This window comes from Myotis brandtii, unplaced genomic scaffold (assembly GCF_000412655.1).
Source record: "Myotis brandtii unplaced genomic scaffold, ASM41265v1 scaffold304, whole genome shotgun sequence".
Taxonomy (NCBI): domain Eukaryota; kingdom Metazoa; phylum Chordata; class Mammalia; order Chiroptera; family Vespertilionidae; genus Myotis; species Myotis brandtii.
Window position 1 is genome coordinate 2,919,716 of NW_005361607.1, and position 17,043 is coordinate 2,936,758.

The 17,043-nt window shown below is 42.9% G+C and overlaps 1 protein-coding gene across 6 annotated transcripts in view; it reads left to right on the forward strand.

Annotated features, from left to right (window-relative positions):
* The window catches only part of DAB1 (Dab, reelin signal transducer, homolog 1 (Drosophila)), a 1,114,147-nt gene extending 1,098,197 nt beyond the window's left edge, over nt 1–15,950 (forward strand). For all 6 annotated transcript variants that reach the window (XM_014542563.1, XM_014542562.1, XM_014542565.1 and 3 more), the window contains 3 exons: nt 4,710–4,837; nt 5,189–5,299; nt 15,707–15,950. In XM_014542563.1, the coding sequence (XP_014398049.1) occupies nt 4,710–4,837; nt 5,189–5,284 (224 nt within the window). In that variant the 3' untranslated portion in view covers nt 5,285–5,299; nt 15,707–15,950. The remainder of the gene's footprint in view (nt 1–4,709; nt 4,838–5,188; nt 5,300–15,706) is intronic.
* Nucleotides 15,951–17,043: the final 1,093 nt, after the last annotated feature.

Here is a 17,043-nt window from a genome sequence, read left to right on the forward strand (position 1 = left end):
ATTCTGGGATTTATTTACCTTCTATAATTGAAACTTTGTAGCCTTGAGAGGAGCTCAGAACCAGCCAGGGCGGGTGGGAGGGAAGCTTGGCTTACTCCATCACCAGGGGCAACCCACTCTTGCTTGCTCCAGCTCCGTGGCCACGGCTGGCTGAAAGCAGGTATCTGGGGTTTATTTACCTTCTATAATTAAAACTTTGTTGCTTTGAGTGGAGCTCAGAGCTGGGCCATGGCAGGTGGGAAGCTTGGCTTCCTCCATCATTGGGGCAACCAAGCCTCCTGCTTGCTCCAGCTCCGTGGCTGCTGGCTGCCATCTTGGTTGGGTTAATTTGCATATAGTCACTCTGATTGGCTGGTGGGCATGGCTTAAGGCGTAGTGAAGGTACAGTCAATTTGCATGTTTATCTTTTATTACTGTAGATATAAAATGCAAATTGTCCCTGTGGGACTTTGACTGGGAGACTGATCGCTCGCTATGACATGTGCTGACCACCAGGGGGGCAGTGCAGAACAAAAGGAGGCCCTGGCCGGCAGCCAGAAGGCCCTGATCAACCCTAATCACCATCCAGGGCTAGGGGCCCTACTCGTGCACAAATTTCATGCTTCGGGCCTTTAGTATTCAATAGGACTCTTTGTTTATGTTACTCTTACTATAACATCCGTACCTCCCCACATGCTTTACATTTATTATTTTTATGCTCAGAACAATGCTTATGACAAGTTGCATTAGACCTATTTGACAGATAATGAAAGTGAGATCCAATGACAAAGAGAATAGACAAAGTGGTAGAATTGAATATAAACCTGTTGATTTTCCATCACATCACTCTGCCTCTTAGGTTTCTGTTCATTTGCTCATTCATTCATTATTTTATTCACTCGTTCACTCACTTGTGTATAGCCCAGTAATGATACAGGATCTTTGTATGGCTCATTAAAATAAAAATGAATGGTATATGTGAATTAAATAATTTTAGAAACAAGGATAAAATATTAGAACATTAAGATCAGGAAAAAGTTAGGGCAGAGATATAGCAACCATAAGGCCTCCTACAATTGGTATAGCTGAAGCCAGATTGGGACTCAAAGCTTAGAGGCTAGTCAGAGAGAAAAGATGATGGCCTGCAAGAGGCTCAGGACTGGGAACTGGACAGAAGCTTTATTACTTACTAGTTTTGTGACTCTGCACACGTCATTTTATTTCTCTGAGCCTTGATTTCCTCATCTATCTTGGGCTTGGGATTATTAAAAGGATTCAATGGTACATGTGCTAAAACATTCTGTAGTATACTTCACAGCGTTTGAAATAGTTTTATTGTATATTGTTTTATTGCATGTAGTTTTATGGAGTGGTTTTGTGCAGAGCTCTGGACCAGGGCTCTAATCTTGGCTCCTCCACCACATGCTGTGTCCTTGGGTGTGGGTAGGACTTCTCTTAACCTCAGCTATGTTGTAGGTAAAGTAAGTGATAGGCAGTGTGCCCCATTCCACTTCTGATATTCAGTGGTTCTAGCCCAGCTCACTTTTCTGCTGCAAACATCTGGGAAACCAGAACTGTGCAGCCAATCACAGTCAGAGATACACTTGAACACACTTGTGCTTGGTCGACACTGTTTGGGGAGGGTGTCTGCAGATTCAGCCTGTGCCTTGACAATTGATAAGGAGAAAGAAAAGGCTCATGGAACAATGAGTTTGACGTTTTCATTACTGTCACAACTGACACGGATCATTTCTTGGCCAATGCCATGAATTGTCCATACACACACAGAATCTAATGTTCACATAATTAGATACTGTCATTGCAGTCAGATTGAGGATACTGTTCTGAAATGGATAAGCAACCTACTTCTGCTCAGGCCAGATGATATACATGGGGGAGCATCTCAATGTTTCAAGGAAGAATAATGAATAAAAGCAATGAAATATTAAAGACATGACAGTCATGCATAAATAAGCAAGCATCTTTGGAAAACAAATATTTCTCTTTCAGTGTGCCAGCCACAAACAGCAGAGGGGAGTTGAAGTCCTTTGAGGACAGGAAGTGTGTCTTCATTATCCCTACACGTCTTGTACTGTTGGCATAGTATCTATAACAGGGGAAGGTTGCAGAGAATGAAACAGACAAAACCAAGGACACCCACTTACTGGTGTGTCTGGGAGCAGGTTTGGCAGCCTTGGCACTATTGATGCTGGTTGAGGAGGCTCTCCTGTGCATTGTAGGGTGTGAAGCAGCATCCCTGGCCTCCACCCACCAGATGCCAGTGGTATTATACACCTGCTCGCTAGTCATGGTCAAAAGTGACTCTGGCTGTTGCCAAGTGTCCCCTGGGAGTGAAATTGCCCCAGTTTGAGAATCACTGTTTTCCTGAAGGTTAAGACGCTTGCATAAATTAACTCCTAGCGTTTTAGAGCTGGAGATAGTCCATAAAACCTCCTGAAGGTTAAGACGCTTGCATAAATTAACTCCTAGTTATACTCCCTATTGATTTCACTCGGTAAGTATGAATCTCTCAGAATTGGCAGGTCAGCTGGGGTTCTGAGCCTTTGGTAAGCAATAAGTCAGAATCGAATTATACTAATAACTATTAAACACAAGTCAGAATCGAATTATACTAATAACTATTACCTGGGGTTCTGAGCCTTTGGTAAGCAATAAAACACTTCAAACACAAGTCAGAATCGAATTATACTAATAACTATTAAACGTCCACAACTTAGAGTGTTTCCATATAGCTTATCTCACTTAAACCTACGCTAACTTGTTTGTTCCATAATCATCTCATGGAACAAAACAGACTTCCTTTTAAATGAGAGAAAAACTTAATATTTTATTTTAAAGAAAATGAGTGAAACCAGCCTTTTGTCCTCTTTTCTATCAGCATCCTCTTTAATATGTTTTGAGTGGAGGATCAGTTAGACCAACAGTAAACCTCCAACAGAATAACACAGTTGAGTAGACAGTGTCAGACAGTGTTAAACTCCAGTGCTCCTTCCTTGGCCGGTTGTTCAGTGGTTAGAGTGTCGGCTCAAGTACCAAAGGGTCACGAGTTTGATTCCCCGTCAAGGGTTTGTACCTTGGTTGCAGGGATGTGTGAGGGAGGCAACAAATTGATGTGTCTCTCTCACGCCGATGTTTCTCTCTGTGTGTCTTTGCCCCTCTCTCCCTTCCATCTTTCTCTCCTCCTCCCCCCTCCCTTCCACTCTCTCAAGAAATAAATGGAAAAAATATCCTTGAGTGAGGATTAAACATGTTTTAAAATCCTAGTGCTCCTCTTTCATAACTGTGTTAACCCTGAGAAAAAAATCACTTCACCTCTCTAAACTGCAGTATTTTCATCAGAAAAACAAACAATAGCATATTTATATTAGAAAGTATAGTGGATGCGAAGTGCCTAGCACTGTCTAGCTCACTAGCACATAACAAACTGCATTGTTATTCTAAATATAAGTCCATTGAGGCAAGAGGAACTCACCAAGTTTGAGATTCACTCACTGTTTGATAAGCAGCCAGACTATAGTAAATTTTGAGAAGTGATGGCAGGAGGTGCTTATCAATGGTGTTGAAATTCAGCTACCAGCTTAAGCCACAGTACCCCTCACTTGGTCTGAGCCAGTGAATGGTATTTTCAATAGCAAATTAGAAATTTTTAAAGGAAGAATAGTTTCAAATGGCGTATTTGTTATAAACCTCTGGAACAAATGAGACAAGGAAAATGTGGGAATATCAGGACAGAAGATGAACACCCATATAGAATGAGGACTGCAGCACCAGCTTCAAAGTGACCACCAGTTATAGCCATTTTCCCAGATCCCTGAGACATGCCTTATTTAGCATGTGTTTATCAAACAAATATTTACTGTGTGTCAGGGGATGAAGCTGGGTTCTACCAGTTGCCAACTGTGTGGCCTGGAGCAGTTTAGCAACCTTCACGTGCCTCTTCTGTGTAATTGTCATAACCCTACTCTGAAGAGGTGTTATGTGGGTTACAGATGTTGTCTGTAACATTTCTGACAGTATCTGGCACATAGATGGCATTCAATCAATGTGTATCATTGTTCTCTGATCTATTTATTCTTACTGAATTAATTGTATGATGTTAAGCAAGAGAGAAGGGAAAAAAGTATGGTTCTCAACTTGAGCGTGCAGAAACACGGTCTCTGATTCAGTAGGTCTGGATATTTGCATTTCTATTAAGTGCCCAGATGTGGCTGCTGCTGCTGATTCAGGGACTATCCCTTGAGAACCATTGTTTATTTCATTCATGTGGACCAGCTTCTTCCTGACGGTCAAGAATGTGAGATACATGGAACAGACTGACAGCTGTCAGAGGGGAGGGAGACAGGAGGGGGGAGAGAGGGTGGAAGAAGGTGAAGAGATTAGCCAAAGAATGGACACAGACAACAGTGGCCAGAGAGAAGCGGGGTGGGGGCTGGGTGGAGATGGGCAAGGGGGGGTAGGGGGAATGAGAACATCTGTAATAGTGTCAACAATAAAAATAAAGTTAAAAAATAGACTTAAAAAAGAATTGAGAGAACAAGATAAATATGTACAAAGGAAATATTAAACTGTTCACCTGATTTACCTGTGATAGGAAGAGGAGTCCTGTGACTTGACTGGAACGTAACCAGGTCCCCGAGGTTTCTGTGAGGTACGCATGTTTGCAGCCAGGCACTTACTGGGTTTCATCTCTTTGCATGGTCTCTGTGCAGCTCCAACGCCAGCCCCTAGACAGAGCTCTCCGTCCAAGTCATCTGCATCCCACGCCAGTGACCCTACCACAGATGACATCTTCGAAGAGGGCTTTGAAAGTCCCAGCAAAAGCGAAGAGCAAGAAGCTGTAAGTGACGGGCTTATTCTTTCTGTTTTTGTTTTTCCTTAACTGCAAAACCTCTATAGCTGAAATGGACAATGCATGAGGAAACCTAAGTAGAAAAGAATGCTGGCTCAGGCGCTTAAGTTCTAAAGGGGTCACTAAGGGGCTTTATGTTCCAATGAGCAGCTAAAAACCATTGTCCTTTTATTAAGTTGTTCTTACAAGTTCTCGCATTTGTGGGCGCGGTATCCTCTAACTGAAGTTGCTGCCTGCATTAAAATAGCCGATTACTTGTGTGCATGGAAGTGTGCCCAGCTGTCTTATATTTTCAATTGTTGAAAAGGAAAAAAAGAGTGTTATCTTCTTGTGTTCTAGCCCGATGGATCACAGGCCTCATCCAACAGTGATCCATTTGGGGAGCCCAGTGGGGAGCCCAGTGCTGATAATATAAGTCCACAGGCCGGTAGCTAGATAGCACAGGTCTGGGTAGGTATCTGTCCTTTTATCTCCTTCATCCTTAAGCCATCTGCTTTCCCTTTTTTGCCTGTTCCTCACTTTGAAAGTTACATCCCTGATCTTTGTACCATCTCTCCTTGCTGAGCATATCCCTGAATGTTCACATCATCTCTCCTTGCCTGATGTCTGTTTGTCACCTAATTTTTCTTCATGGATGCATGACCTTTGACATATATTGGGAGGTAGGGGTAGAGGTGAAGAGTGGGGAATGGCCCTATTATTTTATTAATGATATGTTCGCAATGACTGGTGATGACAGAATGAGGCGTGGTCAATGCTACTTAACGTGGATCCAGTTTCTGAAAGCATCAATTCCGAGATGGACACATTCTGCCCACCCTGATCAATTTTCAGTGAGACATGGTTCCGATGTTTTAATCTGATAAACAAAGTGTCACTGCATTTGCCTGCACTCCAACCAAACACACTGAGAATCCAGACTAAGAAGCAACAATAAGTAGTGCTTGAAGTAAGACTGATAGAGATGTAAGAACATGGTAGCCCATTGTGTCTAGCCAAAAGGGGCCCTGCCCCCTTCCCAATGGGAAAGGGAAATTCAAAGGCCAAAGACATGCAGCATTCACTCCGGGGCTCTGCGGTTTATACCTGTACTACAGCGTATGCTGGCTCCCAGCCACTTCAGATTCCATCAGCAGCTACTTTGAGAGAGGTATGCTCCCATTTACTACAAGTGGCTTTTGGCACTTGAATTTCAATACATCTGATTTGATCCAGAGAAAGAGTTGCTGATGAGGTGAACCTTCTCAGGAGACAGAAGTATACCTTGTTACCCTGACATGATTTCTCAGTCACTCCTTGACAAATGTGTTTAATTTTCAGATACTTTCCTAGTTTTCCATAGTATGGGGGACTGCTAGGCTGTATCCACAGAGCTTCCTTTTCTTTAGTCCTGAACAGCGTGGTCAGAACCATTAAAATGGTAAATAGTTTTCACTGTTCATAAATGGATTCTGAGGCTCCCTTGTAATCATTCTCAGGTCACATGTAAGTTACTGGGATGGTTATTGAAAGCTAAGAGTGCTTTGAGAGTGTATTTTGTTAATAGAGTTCATGATCAAAGAACTTAATATACTGTATATTTTGCCCTGTTAGATCAGTACAATAGCACATAATTATACATCATGCCATCCAAAACCATGATCAGTCTTTGCAAGACTGATACCCATCTACACTATCAATCTTGCAAAGCTATTTGGGGAGCTGGCGAGTTAAAGGCAAAATCATGTTCCAGAAAAGAGAAAAGTTGAGTAACCTGGGTGGACTCCTTTGGGAAGAATCTCCAGGAGGTTTTCTACCCCTTGCACATGTGTTATTTCACATGCTCCATCTTGCCTTGAAAATTTTGATGAATGAACTAGAGGCAATGAGCCATTCATCAGGATAACAGCAAACATCATCCTAAAATTGAAGTTCTGCTAGAAAACAAGGATGACTTGGACCATTTGCAGATCAATGTATCAAACCCTCATATTTATGAGCCTGTTCAGCTTGAGAGAGTGATGTAAGCTGAACTGTCATGTGGGGCTTCAGCCTGTTCTGCATTTGTTGCTCCATCCAGAACCCTAAGCCGTGGCTGAGTTGTGAATGGATGTAGCATGGTGTAGTGAGAAGAGCTTAGGATTTGGAACTTGAGTTCAAATTCTAGCTCAGCTACTTAAGAGCAAGAAGTCTTGGGCAAGAACCATAATGCCTGTTGAGTCTTGGTTTCTTCATCTGCTAGAAAAGGCTTATATTACCCATGATGTTAACTGAGAAAGCATAAGGTGAGTCTCTAGCATGGAGGCAGACACTCAGTACCTAGCTGAAAACTCAGCTTAAAAATTTGGGTTCTAGAGTGAAACTGTCCGAGTTGAGAATCTGGCTACCACTTACTAGTTCTATGACCCTGAGGAGGTTTTATACTATCTCTGTCTTATTTTGAAAAATTAGGATAAAAAGAGTGCTTCCTCATAGAGTTATTGTTTGAACTACATGAGGTGATGTTTGTGAAGCTCTTAGTACCATGTCTGACACATAGTAAACACCTAATAAATGTTAGCTGCCACACCATCCCATCACCACCACCACCACCAAAACCAACACCAACATCACCGCCAACACCAACACCAACACCATCAATACCATCAACAATAACAACATCACCATCAATACCAACAACAACAGTGTCACCACCATCACCACCAACACCACCACTAACATCACCACCAACGCCAGCATCATCATATGTGCTCAATAAATGTAGGTTCTCCACTACCTTGGATTATGTACATTAGACCTTCTGTTAAATAAATTCTACCATAAGGACCCAGGCCATTGGCTGGGAGATTTTGCTTTGTACTTTATATCTTCAGATAATTAACTTTTAACGTGCCTCGACACAGTTTTGAAGTGGGGAAGGAAAGAAAAACCCACTTCTTAGCTCTCTGACCTTCCCTGTCCTGTAGTCAGAATGACACTAGTTAGGGCCTCACAGGCCTCTTTTCACTTCAAAAGAAAAAACAAAACAAAAAACAACAGTCTTATAGTTACATGTAAATCATCATAAGCAGCTCCCAGCTCCAAAGGAGGGCTGGACTCTAATCTGCAATGAAGCAATTTTCTCCCCTTGAAAGCTTAGCCTGGCAGTTTTACAATTGCCTATCAAGAATTGCATGCCAAGGGGCTGATGCCAGCCTTGCAGACATATCCCCAGCCACCCACCCGGAAGTCCAAATGAGCCTTTCCGGACCTCTCCATCAATAGCAAGCCACGTTTGATTTTTCTGTCTCCATTCCATTCACCATCCGACCAGCTGGAAATTTACTAACTGCAATTTCTTAGTGCCTTTCCAGGCGTTCAGAGGGGATAACATGCAGGGATGGTTCCATCCGTGGTTTTATTTTCCCCTGTGCCTTCATACAATGGGAAAGCAGGAGTCCTGTCTTCCTTATCGCCCTCACAACCATTATCTCCAGCTGTTTTTTTTATTAGGAATACCTGCACAATTCTGAGTAGGCAGGGTGACATCTGTTGATAAGTTAAAGCCGCTTTGCACCACAGTAAGAGGAAACCAAGGGACTCCAGCCTTGAAGGTGGGAGCTTCGGGGCCCATCTCAAATGGCATTCCTGTGTTAGCAATAAAGCGAAATATCTTCAGTTATTTCCTTTTTCTCCTCCCCTTCCACCTGGGAGAATCACGTGTCTTTGAAAGACTGGGTCAATGGGGGCAAAAAAGAACCCAAATAATATTATAATGGCTGGTGTGGGAATGGCAGGTAATTTATACTTCACTGATGTGTTGCTGGACCAATTTTAAGGGCAAAATGTTAGCGTTTGAGGAGATGAAAGAAAAATGAAAACATTTATTTGGTTTAATGGCTAAGTAAATAAACTGCCTATCAGACTTTCCCAGCTGTCAAGCCAAAGTAGCGTCTGTAACAATAGGGAACTGTTTGCTCTGTCTCCCTTACTAACAGCAGATATTGCCATAAATAACAAGCTGCTGTCGTTTTTTAATACTGATCTTCATAGCAGGAACCCAAAACATATAAAATAATACCTGATGGATTTCTAGTGTTCGAGGGAAAAGAAAGCTGAACTTCAGATGCTTGGAGAAGAAGAATCATAAAAAAAAGAAAAAAAAAGAGAGGAAAAGGAAAGAAGAAGAAGAAAAAAAGACACACAGAGTTCAGGGGACTTGGGTCTGAATGATGGTTCCAAAGCAGATGGCTCTAGACATATAACCCCTCTAAACCCTGGTCCCTCATATGGGTAAATATGGATAATTAGAACAGCTCCTCCCAAGGCTTCCCAGAATCATACGATTTCATGAATAAGAAAGTGCTTTGCAAGCTTTGAAAGTACAATATGTGTCTTCAGGATGATTATTACTATTCTGTTTTTGAGTAGAACCAAACAGCAGAGTCTTAAAACAAAGCCACAGGAACAGAAAATAATCCGTCCATTCCGCAGGCACGGCACTTAGAGGGAAGTCCAACCCACGCCATCGGGAAGGCTCAGGCAAGAGATGTGAAGGGTCTGGCTGAGGGCACCGTCGGCCAGGATGGGGAGGTAGGCTTTGGGCCAAGAGATACCTAAAAGATGACATCCGGAGGAGATTAAGACTGAAGGGAAATGGGAGGAAGGGGACGTAGTCTAGAGTTACCCCAGGCTCCTGGTTTTGAGGCCTAGGTGGTACCAATCCCTGCACTAAGGTACATAAAACAACATGCTTGAGCAGAAAAAAGCAGGTTTAGTTTGAGACCAGAGATCCTGGATGTGAGACTCTGGAGGTCAGAAAAGAAAACCAAACAGGAGATCGAGATTGCAGCATGGTTTTAAGTCACGTGGAGTAGTGGGCACAGCTAGAATACACTGTTTGCCCTGTACTACCAGCCAAAGGAGCTGGGCTAGATGGGGGAGCGAGGAAACCAGCACAGTAATGGGATCAGACCTGGGCTGCCCTCCTGGCTCTCCACCGTCTCTCCTGGACTTTGGGCTAAACAGTCATCAGATCTGGAGGCTTCAGTGTCTGCCTGTAAGACAGGAACTGCCAGCCTGAGGGCCCTTCTTGCTCTGACACCTACACGTGGTGGTGGAGAGGGCAGTGGCTGGATGTGCTTCCAAGAAACTCTAGGAAAAACAAATCTAATTGATAATGGTCAGAAGCCGATCAGCACCTGAGTGAGGGGTGGACTGAGAAGGACAGAGTTTTTAGGGTGAGGAAATGTCCTACTTGATTATGGTGGGTAGGCACACAGGTGTGTACATTTGTCAAAACTCATCAAACTGCATAGGCAACATAGGAACCTTTCATTGTATGTAAATCATACCTCGGTGAAACTGATTTAAAAATCAGAATCGGTAATTTCATAGAAATGGAAAGTAGATTAGAGGTTACTAGGGCTTGGAGATAAAGGGGAATAGGGTGTTACTGTTTAATGGGGACAGAGTCTGTTTGGGATGAAGAAAAGAGTTTTGGAAATAGTGGTGATGGTTGCACAACATTATGAATGTAACTAATGCCATTGAATTGTATAAATGATTAAAATGGCAAAAGCTATGCCATATATATTTTACCACAAAATTTAAAGCTAAAAAAAAACAAAAACCTTGTTATATTCCAGGTATGCCCTGTGCTGGCTGAGTGACCTGGGGCAAGTCACCAAACTCTGGGGAGCCTTGCTGCTTCTCTGTAAATGGAAATGGGATTGCCCAGGGTACAGCCTCAGTGTGATGCCCACGTGAGATCACGAATGTGATACAGAAAAGGCCTTTAGAGACTGCAAATGTTTCTGTAAATGTAAGCTGTTATCACTCTGCGGTTCTGCCTGGCTGCTGTACATGAGCACATGATTCATACTTGTGTTCTGCTCTGCAAGTATGTGGAAGTCTCTGTTCTCCACAGGGCCTGCAGCCAGATTCCTCAGATGAACGCACATTCTTTCTGTCCAGTGTCCCGGGCTGATCCACAGACAGTATTAGGTTTCATCACAGAGCCCAGTTGTAGCGGCTCTTACATGCTGTGAAGAAGAAGCCACTGACAGGTGATTTTAGGCCTAAGAGCATCTTCTGCAGAGTAAGCATAAAGCCATGGGCCAGACATATGGGAACCTAGTTTGTCTTAGAGACTGCCTCCTCTGTGCTAGGCAATCTCGGTGTATTTTCCCCTTTAATGCTCACGGCACAGCTCACAGAAAGGATTTCTAGCTTCATTTGACAGATAAGGAAACTGGCTCTCAGATGGCTAAGGGACCATCACAGAGTCCTATGGGTACTAAGTGGGTAACAGTGAGAAAGAAGATGGCAGCCTGGCAGCCAGGAGCCCCATCCTCACAGCGAGGCCTTGGTGCTCTGTTGACTGTGAACTAACTAGTTCACTGATCATCAGCATCAGACAAGACCACTCTGTGACCATGATAGTCAAGACAAGATCACTCAGTAGCCATGGCCCAGGACAGGCAACATAAGCATCGTCCACAGTATAAAAATGACCAAACATCCTTCTCTCCTCCCTTTAACCTTGCTCCATTCTTTCTACCCTCAAGATGAGATTTATTAAAATAATCATAGTCCTGCTTCCTAAGGGCATCCACCCTAGAGAAAAAAACCCTTACATTCTTGGCTCTCCCCCAAATCATCTAACATAAGCCCAAGCCTGTAACAAGCCCTTCCTAAGGCCCTCTTACACAGATACCGTGGCTCCCTCGCTGCAGTGAGTAATCAGCCCAGCAGGTTCCACTGCAAGTGTGTCCCCAGGGGCCTCAGGCTGCAGGGAATTGGCAGTGGGGATACTAACTAGATCTGCCTGATTTCAAATCTGCATGCTTTCATCCCTTCACTGCACCTCCCAGCAAACAGGGGAGTCAACTTAAGTCAAAGATTGGTTAGTTGGTTTGGGTTTTATTTGTATTGTCTGGTTTTCCATCTACTTTATTGTCCTCTAGAAATGAAGATATTAAGATGCCAGGCCCAACTGAGCTTAAAGTTCATGAGGATTCACCAGCTCCTGATAAAAGAAGAACTGCTCATTTATTCACTCACATCCTCAATCTCCATGTTGTTAGCAGGTGTGCTGCCCATGTTCCAAGCTCTCACTCAGCATCTAGGATACTGATGTGAAGGGTGTAGTGGAGCTCACTGTGTAGAGGGTTTAGGAGCTACATGGTGGCACTGTAGACAGAGGTCTACACAGAGCACTAGAGAGTCTAGGAAGCCATTATATTTGAAATGATTCTGAAAGTAGGGAATCTCAGGTGCAGGACAAAGAGAGGCCCAAAGGCAGAAGGAACTGCCTGAGCAGAGTTTCAGAGGTGGGAAGTGCCTGCCTTGTCAGGTAGACCAGAAGTACCAGATGGAAGGGGGCATAGGAGAGAGTGAAGCCATATTATTGGAAAGGCCTCCTGTGCCATCCTGAGGTGTTTGCATTATCCTTGGGGTAATAAGGAGTCAGGAGGGTCATTTCAAGCAGGAGACTGGCATGACCAAATCCATTTCAGAAAGAACATTGTGGCAGAGGTGTTAAAAAATGAAACTTTTTTTAAAGCCTGCTATATGTGACCTGATGGTTGAGTTTGACTCGTGGTCTGGAAGGGGCATTTATTAGCTCTAATGGACTAGGAGACTAATGGGTCTCATGTGCCCAGCAAAGGAGCTTTGGCCTTGCCCTGCGGGTAATGGGGAGCCTTTGAAGGATTTGAAGATGTGGTCAAATCTGCCCAGTGAAAACTAAAGACACCAGCGTGCTGTGCTAACGTGTGATTCCATTTAGACATTTTGGAATGTTGAAAACAGCCTCAAGACCCTATCATGACCTTGTGGGAAGTCAGGTTGGAAATTTCTGGGTCAGGTGATTTCCAAGCTCCCCCAGCTCTGACAGTCTAAGATTCGGTAACAAGGAAGGCAAAGCTGCTGCCCAAACGGATAATGCATCACAGTGTCAGACTTTGGGACGATCTGCGGCTTGGGGTTTCCACGCCACTGCTCCCCTTCATTAGTGGGGATAATTGAGAGTTGACTGCACTCGTTACCGCTGTTGTGATGGGTATTTGAAGCTAAATTCCAGCAAGCAAAGGACGTGTGAATATTTATCTCAGCTGCAGAAAGTTAATGCAGTGTGGCATTAATTACCCCATCTGAGCCTGCTGTCTTCTTCTGTTTTAGGGTGTCATTCTCCGTTGAATAAATTAGTTCCAAACTTAGAACAGAGCACATTGTAGGGTGAGATCAAAGCAGCCTGAATTCTGAGGGCATTCAAAAAGAAGAGTGGGCTGAGGAAGTCTACTCAGAGAAGATCAAGAGGCATCCTGATAGCCTGGCGTAGACCCCAAAAATGGCATTTCCCAGGATTTGTACTTGACAGCTCCACCTTGGCTCACCCCACCTCCCCCTTCCTCCCCTCTTTCCTGTGTGGATTACAAACACACAGGAAACGAACAAGTTTAGCCTTACAACATGTATTGGAAACATTTCAAGATGTTGACAGAGAATAGATTAGGTGCTTAATAAATCATCTTGCTCTAGATCTTGCTAGATTAGATTTTGAGAGAATTAAAGCCAAATTAGAGTGTTTTTAGTAAAGAACATTGATATTGTATCATAGTCATTCATTAGTTCAACAAACTTTTATTGCACACATACTGTGCTAGGTTCACATGTAAAATGGCAGAAGGAACTGGCGAGTGGTAACCAGAAGCAGGGTGTGGAAGAATGGGCCTCCATACTTTGTCATTGGATACTTGGAAGAAGAATTGCATGTTTTCATTATGTTTAAAGGACAGAATAAAGTCCCATGGATGTAAAGCATTGGAGGACAAATTGGTTCTCTTGTACATTATGAAATAGGGTGCCTGGAAGGCTAGGAGGGGCCTTCTCCCTGGAAGAAGATAAACATAATCCTATATAATAAAAGGCTAATATGCAAATCAACTGAACAGCAGAACAACCGGTTGCTATGACGCACCCTGACCACCAGGGGGCAGACATTCAATGCAGGAGCTGCCCCCTGGTGGTCAGTGTGCTCCCACAGGGGGAGCACTGCTCAGCCAGAAGCTGGGCTCACGGCTGGCGAGCACAGTGGCAGTGGCGGGAGCCTCTCTTGCCTCTGCAGCAGCACTAAGGATGTCCTACTGATGGCTTAGGCTTGCTCCCCGTGGGCTCCCGGACTGCGAGAGGGTGCAAGCAGGGCTGAGGGAATCCCCACCCCCAAGTGCACGAATTTCGTGCACCAGGCCTCTAGTAAGTATATAAGAAAATAGCCTGGATCCTATTCTCAGCATGGTTACTAAGTAACCCTGTGACTTTGGTGAAACAAAATCTCTCCTCTCTGGGCTTCAGATTCCTCATCTGTAAAATGATGGATCTGGACAAAATTATCTTTTAGTTCATTTCAACTTTACAATCAAGATGAACAATGTGATATATGAGACACAGGAGTGGCAGCACAATGACCCTGAGATCACATACCTCCCTGACCTTTCATTTTTATCTGCAGAATGAGGATGGAAAGAATAAAAGCTATTCTTAGAACTCTTAGGCAGATAAAATAAGACATGAGGGAACTTGATAAACTCCAAAGCACTCTACACACTACAGCTTGAAGAGTTGGACCCTTTTTATCAGCTGTTGTAATAGACTAGGGAAAGTACTGGACCTACTTTTAAGTCTCATCCCCCAAACTCACTAGCTGTGTAACTATGCGCAAATGACTTAACTTTTCTGTGCTTGATTTCTCATTTGCAAAAGAGATCAAACATCTGCCTTACATGGCTATTGTGATAAATTAAAAAGTCAGTGTACTCTAAAATGCCTAGTGTGCTAGGCCCACAGGAGGGGCTCACAGGATGCCATTTCAATGTGATAGTTCAAGAAAATAAGCAAATAAAAAGGATCCACTACTCCTTACAAGGCAGGATACAGGCTAATATATAATATATGGCATAATTAGGGTGTAGCTATGTTTATTTAATTCTGGAACAAACATCCAATAGTGGCAGCATAAAGGTCAGTTTTAATGGGAGGGCCTATCTATGGTATGCTTAAGACCAGAGCATTGATCTAGTCTTGCTTGGCGAGTGCATCCCAGGCCTTTGACATGAAGTCCTGAAGTGCTTTCAACAAGGCCAAACACCATTTACCACCTAAGTTTGGATGGAAAGGTTGCTATGTTCTATACAGAACGCCTTGTGTATGTATGTCTCAGGACAACTTCAATGTGCGCAGGCAAAGGTCTGGCCCAACCTGAAACAGCAGATGGAATGGAAACAAGTCCCAGAAGTTTTTAACTAAGATCTAAAGGCACAATTGCTGTTTCCCTTGCTGTGAAGTGTGCCCAGTCATCACTGCTTAAAGAAACCAAAGGGCAGGTCGAAATAGAATTTCAGCCGTATCAAGTGGACATTCATAAAACTGTGTTGAAAAAAATCTCCACTTGAGTCATTATAATAGTTACTATTTTCTGAAGACTTGTTATGGCCAAACACTGTGCTTAGATGTTTTATCTCTAATCCTTCAAAAGCCCTACAGGATGAACAGTATCATTCCCATTTCATGGTTGGGAAACTGAGTTTCAGACAGGATAAGTTACTTGTCCATATCACACAGAGTATTCAGCTCTGTCTACTATATCATGCTATTTTCCTAACAGAGAAATCAGTCTCACTTGAAAACCAAGGACAAAACAGGGTGAGTAGTTCTTCCTAATGATTAAAATAAGTTGCCAAAATGATATGCACCATGATCAAATACTCCAAAAATCACCTAATGTCATCCATCATACATTGTCACCTTTCTGTTCTAATCCCAAACTCTCCTTCCCAAGTTGTCTCAGAAATTCCTATCTGGAAAAGAATGGGTCTCACTTTGTCCCTCTGTCCCTAGGAGCTGGAGCCTCTCTATGCGCAGATCCACAGACCTAAGAAATAGCATCAATGCGGGCTCGTGGCGGGTGCTTCTTCAAGACTAGCATGGAAATCAGCATCGCGACAGGCTCTTATAGTCTTTCACCTCACTTCATCCCACAAAGAAATTCATAATTGCCCAATGGAACTTGTTTGGAGGAAGGAACTAAGAGTTTTGGGAAACCAACAGCAGATACCTATGGCAGCACAACAAAACAAGGACACACAAAAGTATAAGAAAATTATACCCAACGTTAAATCACAAATCAAGCAAATGCTTACCCAACAAACATTCTGAGCTCTCTTAATGTGGATTGAGAATGACCCCCCTCCCCAAGTATGAAAAATCATAATTCTCTTTTTATTTCTCTACATGTTACCCGCTATAGAGACGTCAAACTTGGAGTGACAGGCCTCAGAGTCTTACAGCAAGGTTGGCACTGACTTCTTTTAGGCAAAGGAAGAGGTCCTCTGTGACCACACTCTCATCATCCATATGCCTTTTGACATGTGATGATGTTACTTTATCACTGCACAGGGCCTGGTCTGCCATTTTCTCCCTTTCCTTCCTTTGTCATGTTTGAAAATTAATGGGTGTACAAATTTTGTATTGCTTTTGACTTTTTAAAGACATTGATGAAGAAACCTAAGTGGGGACAAAAAGTCTCATATGAATGAATTAACTTGAAATCGCAAGACAAATAAGTGGTTGATTATTCTTTATGATCAAGAATGTTGCCAAAACAACCTTTTAGCTATCTCTGCATCCTGGTGAAGAAAAACGGCTTTCTGTTTGAACCCTCATTCTGTGAGTAGGAAAGGACATCAAGTCCCATTGATGAGAAAGATGAAAAATGCATCTGATTTCCTAAGAAGCTCTAAATTCTAAGTACAATGAAACAATATTTTTTATTTTTCTGATCTCTTGCTGCTGTGATGCTATGCAGACAAGTGTCTTCTCCACGTGCCATTTTCAAAGAAAAATCATTTGCCAAATAATTCTGGTATAATCCTGGTAATGTGGCCCTGGATCTTAAAAACTGACTTTCTCATGGAACAATGGTGGCGTGAGTATTCAGAATAACAAACTGATTCTGTGATCATAATGGTTCATCTCTATCTCTTTTTGTACATCAGAAAATTCAAATGGGATTTTTATTTTATAACTTGAAAAAAAAAAACCTTACCATTAAACTCTTTAAATATTTAAGGGAAATGGCTTTAAGGAGTTCTAATGAAAAAAAAAATTGCCAGGTGTTTTTCTTTTTGTAAATATAAATGTTAATGAAAATGCTTTTTAACAATGCCATTACACTG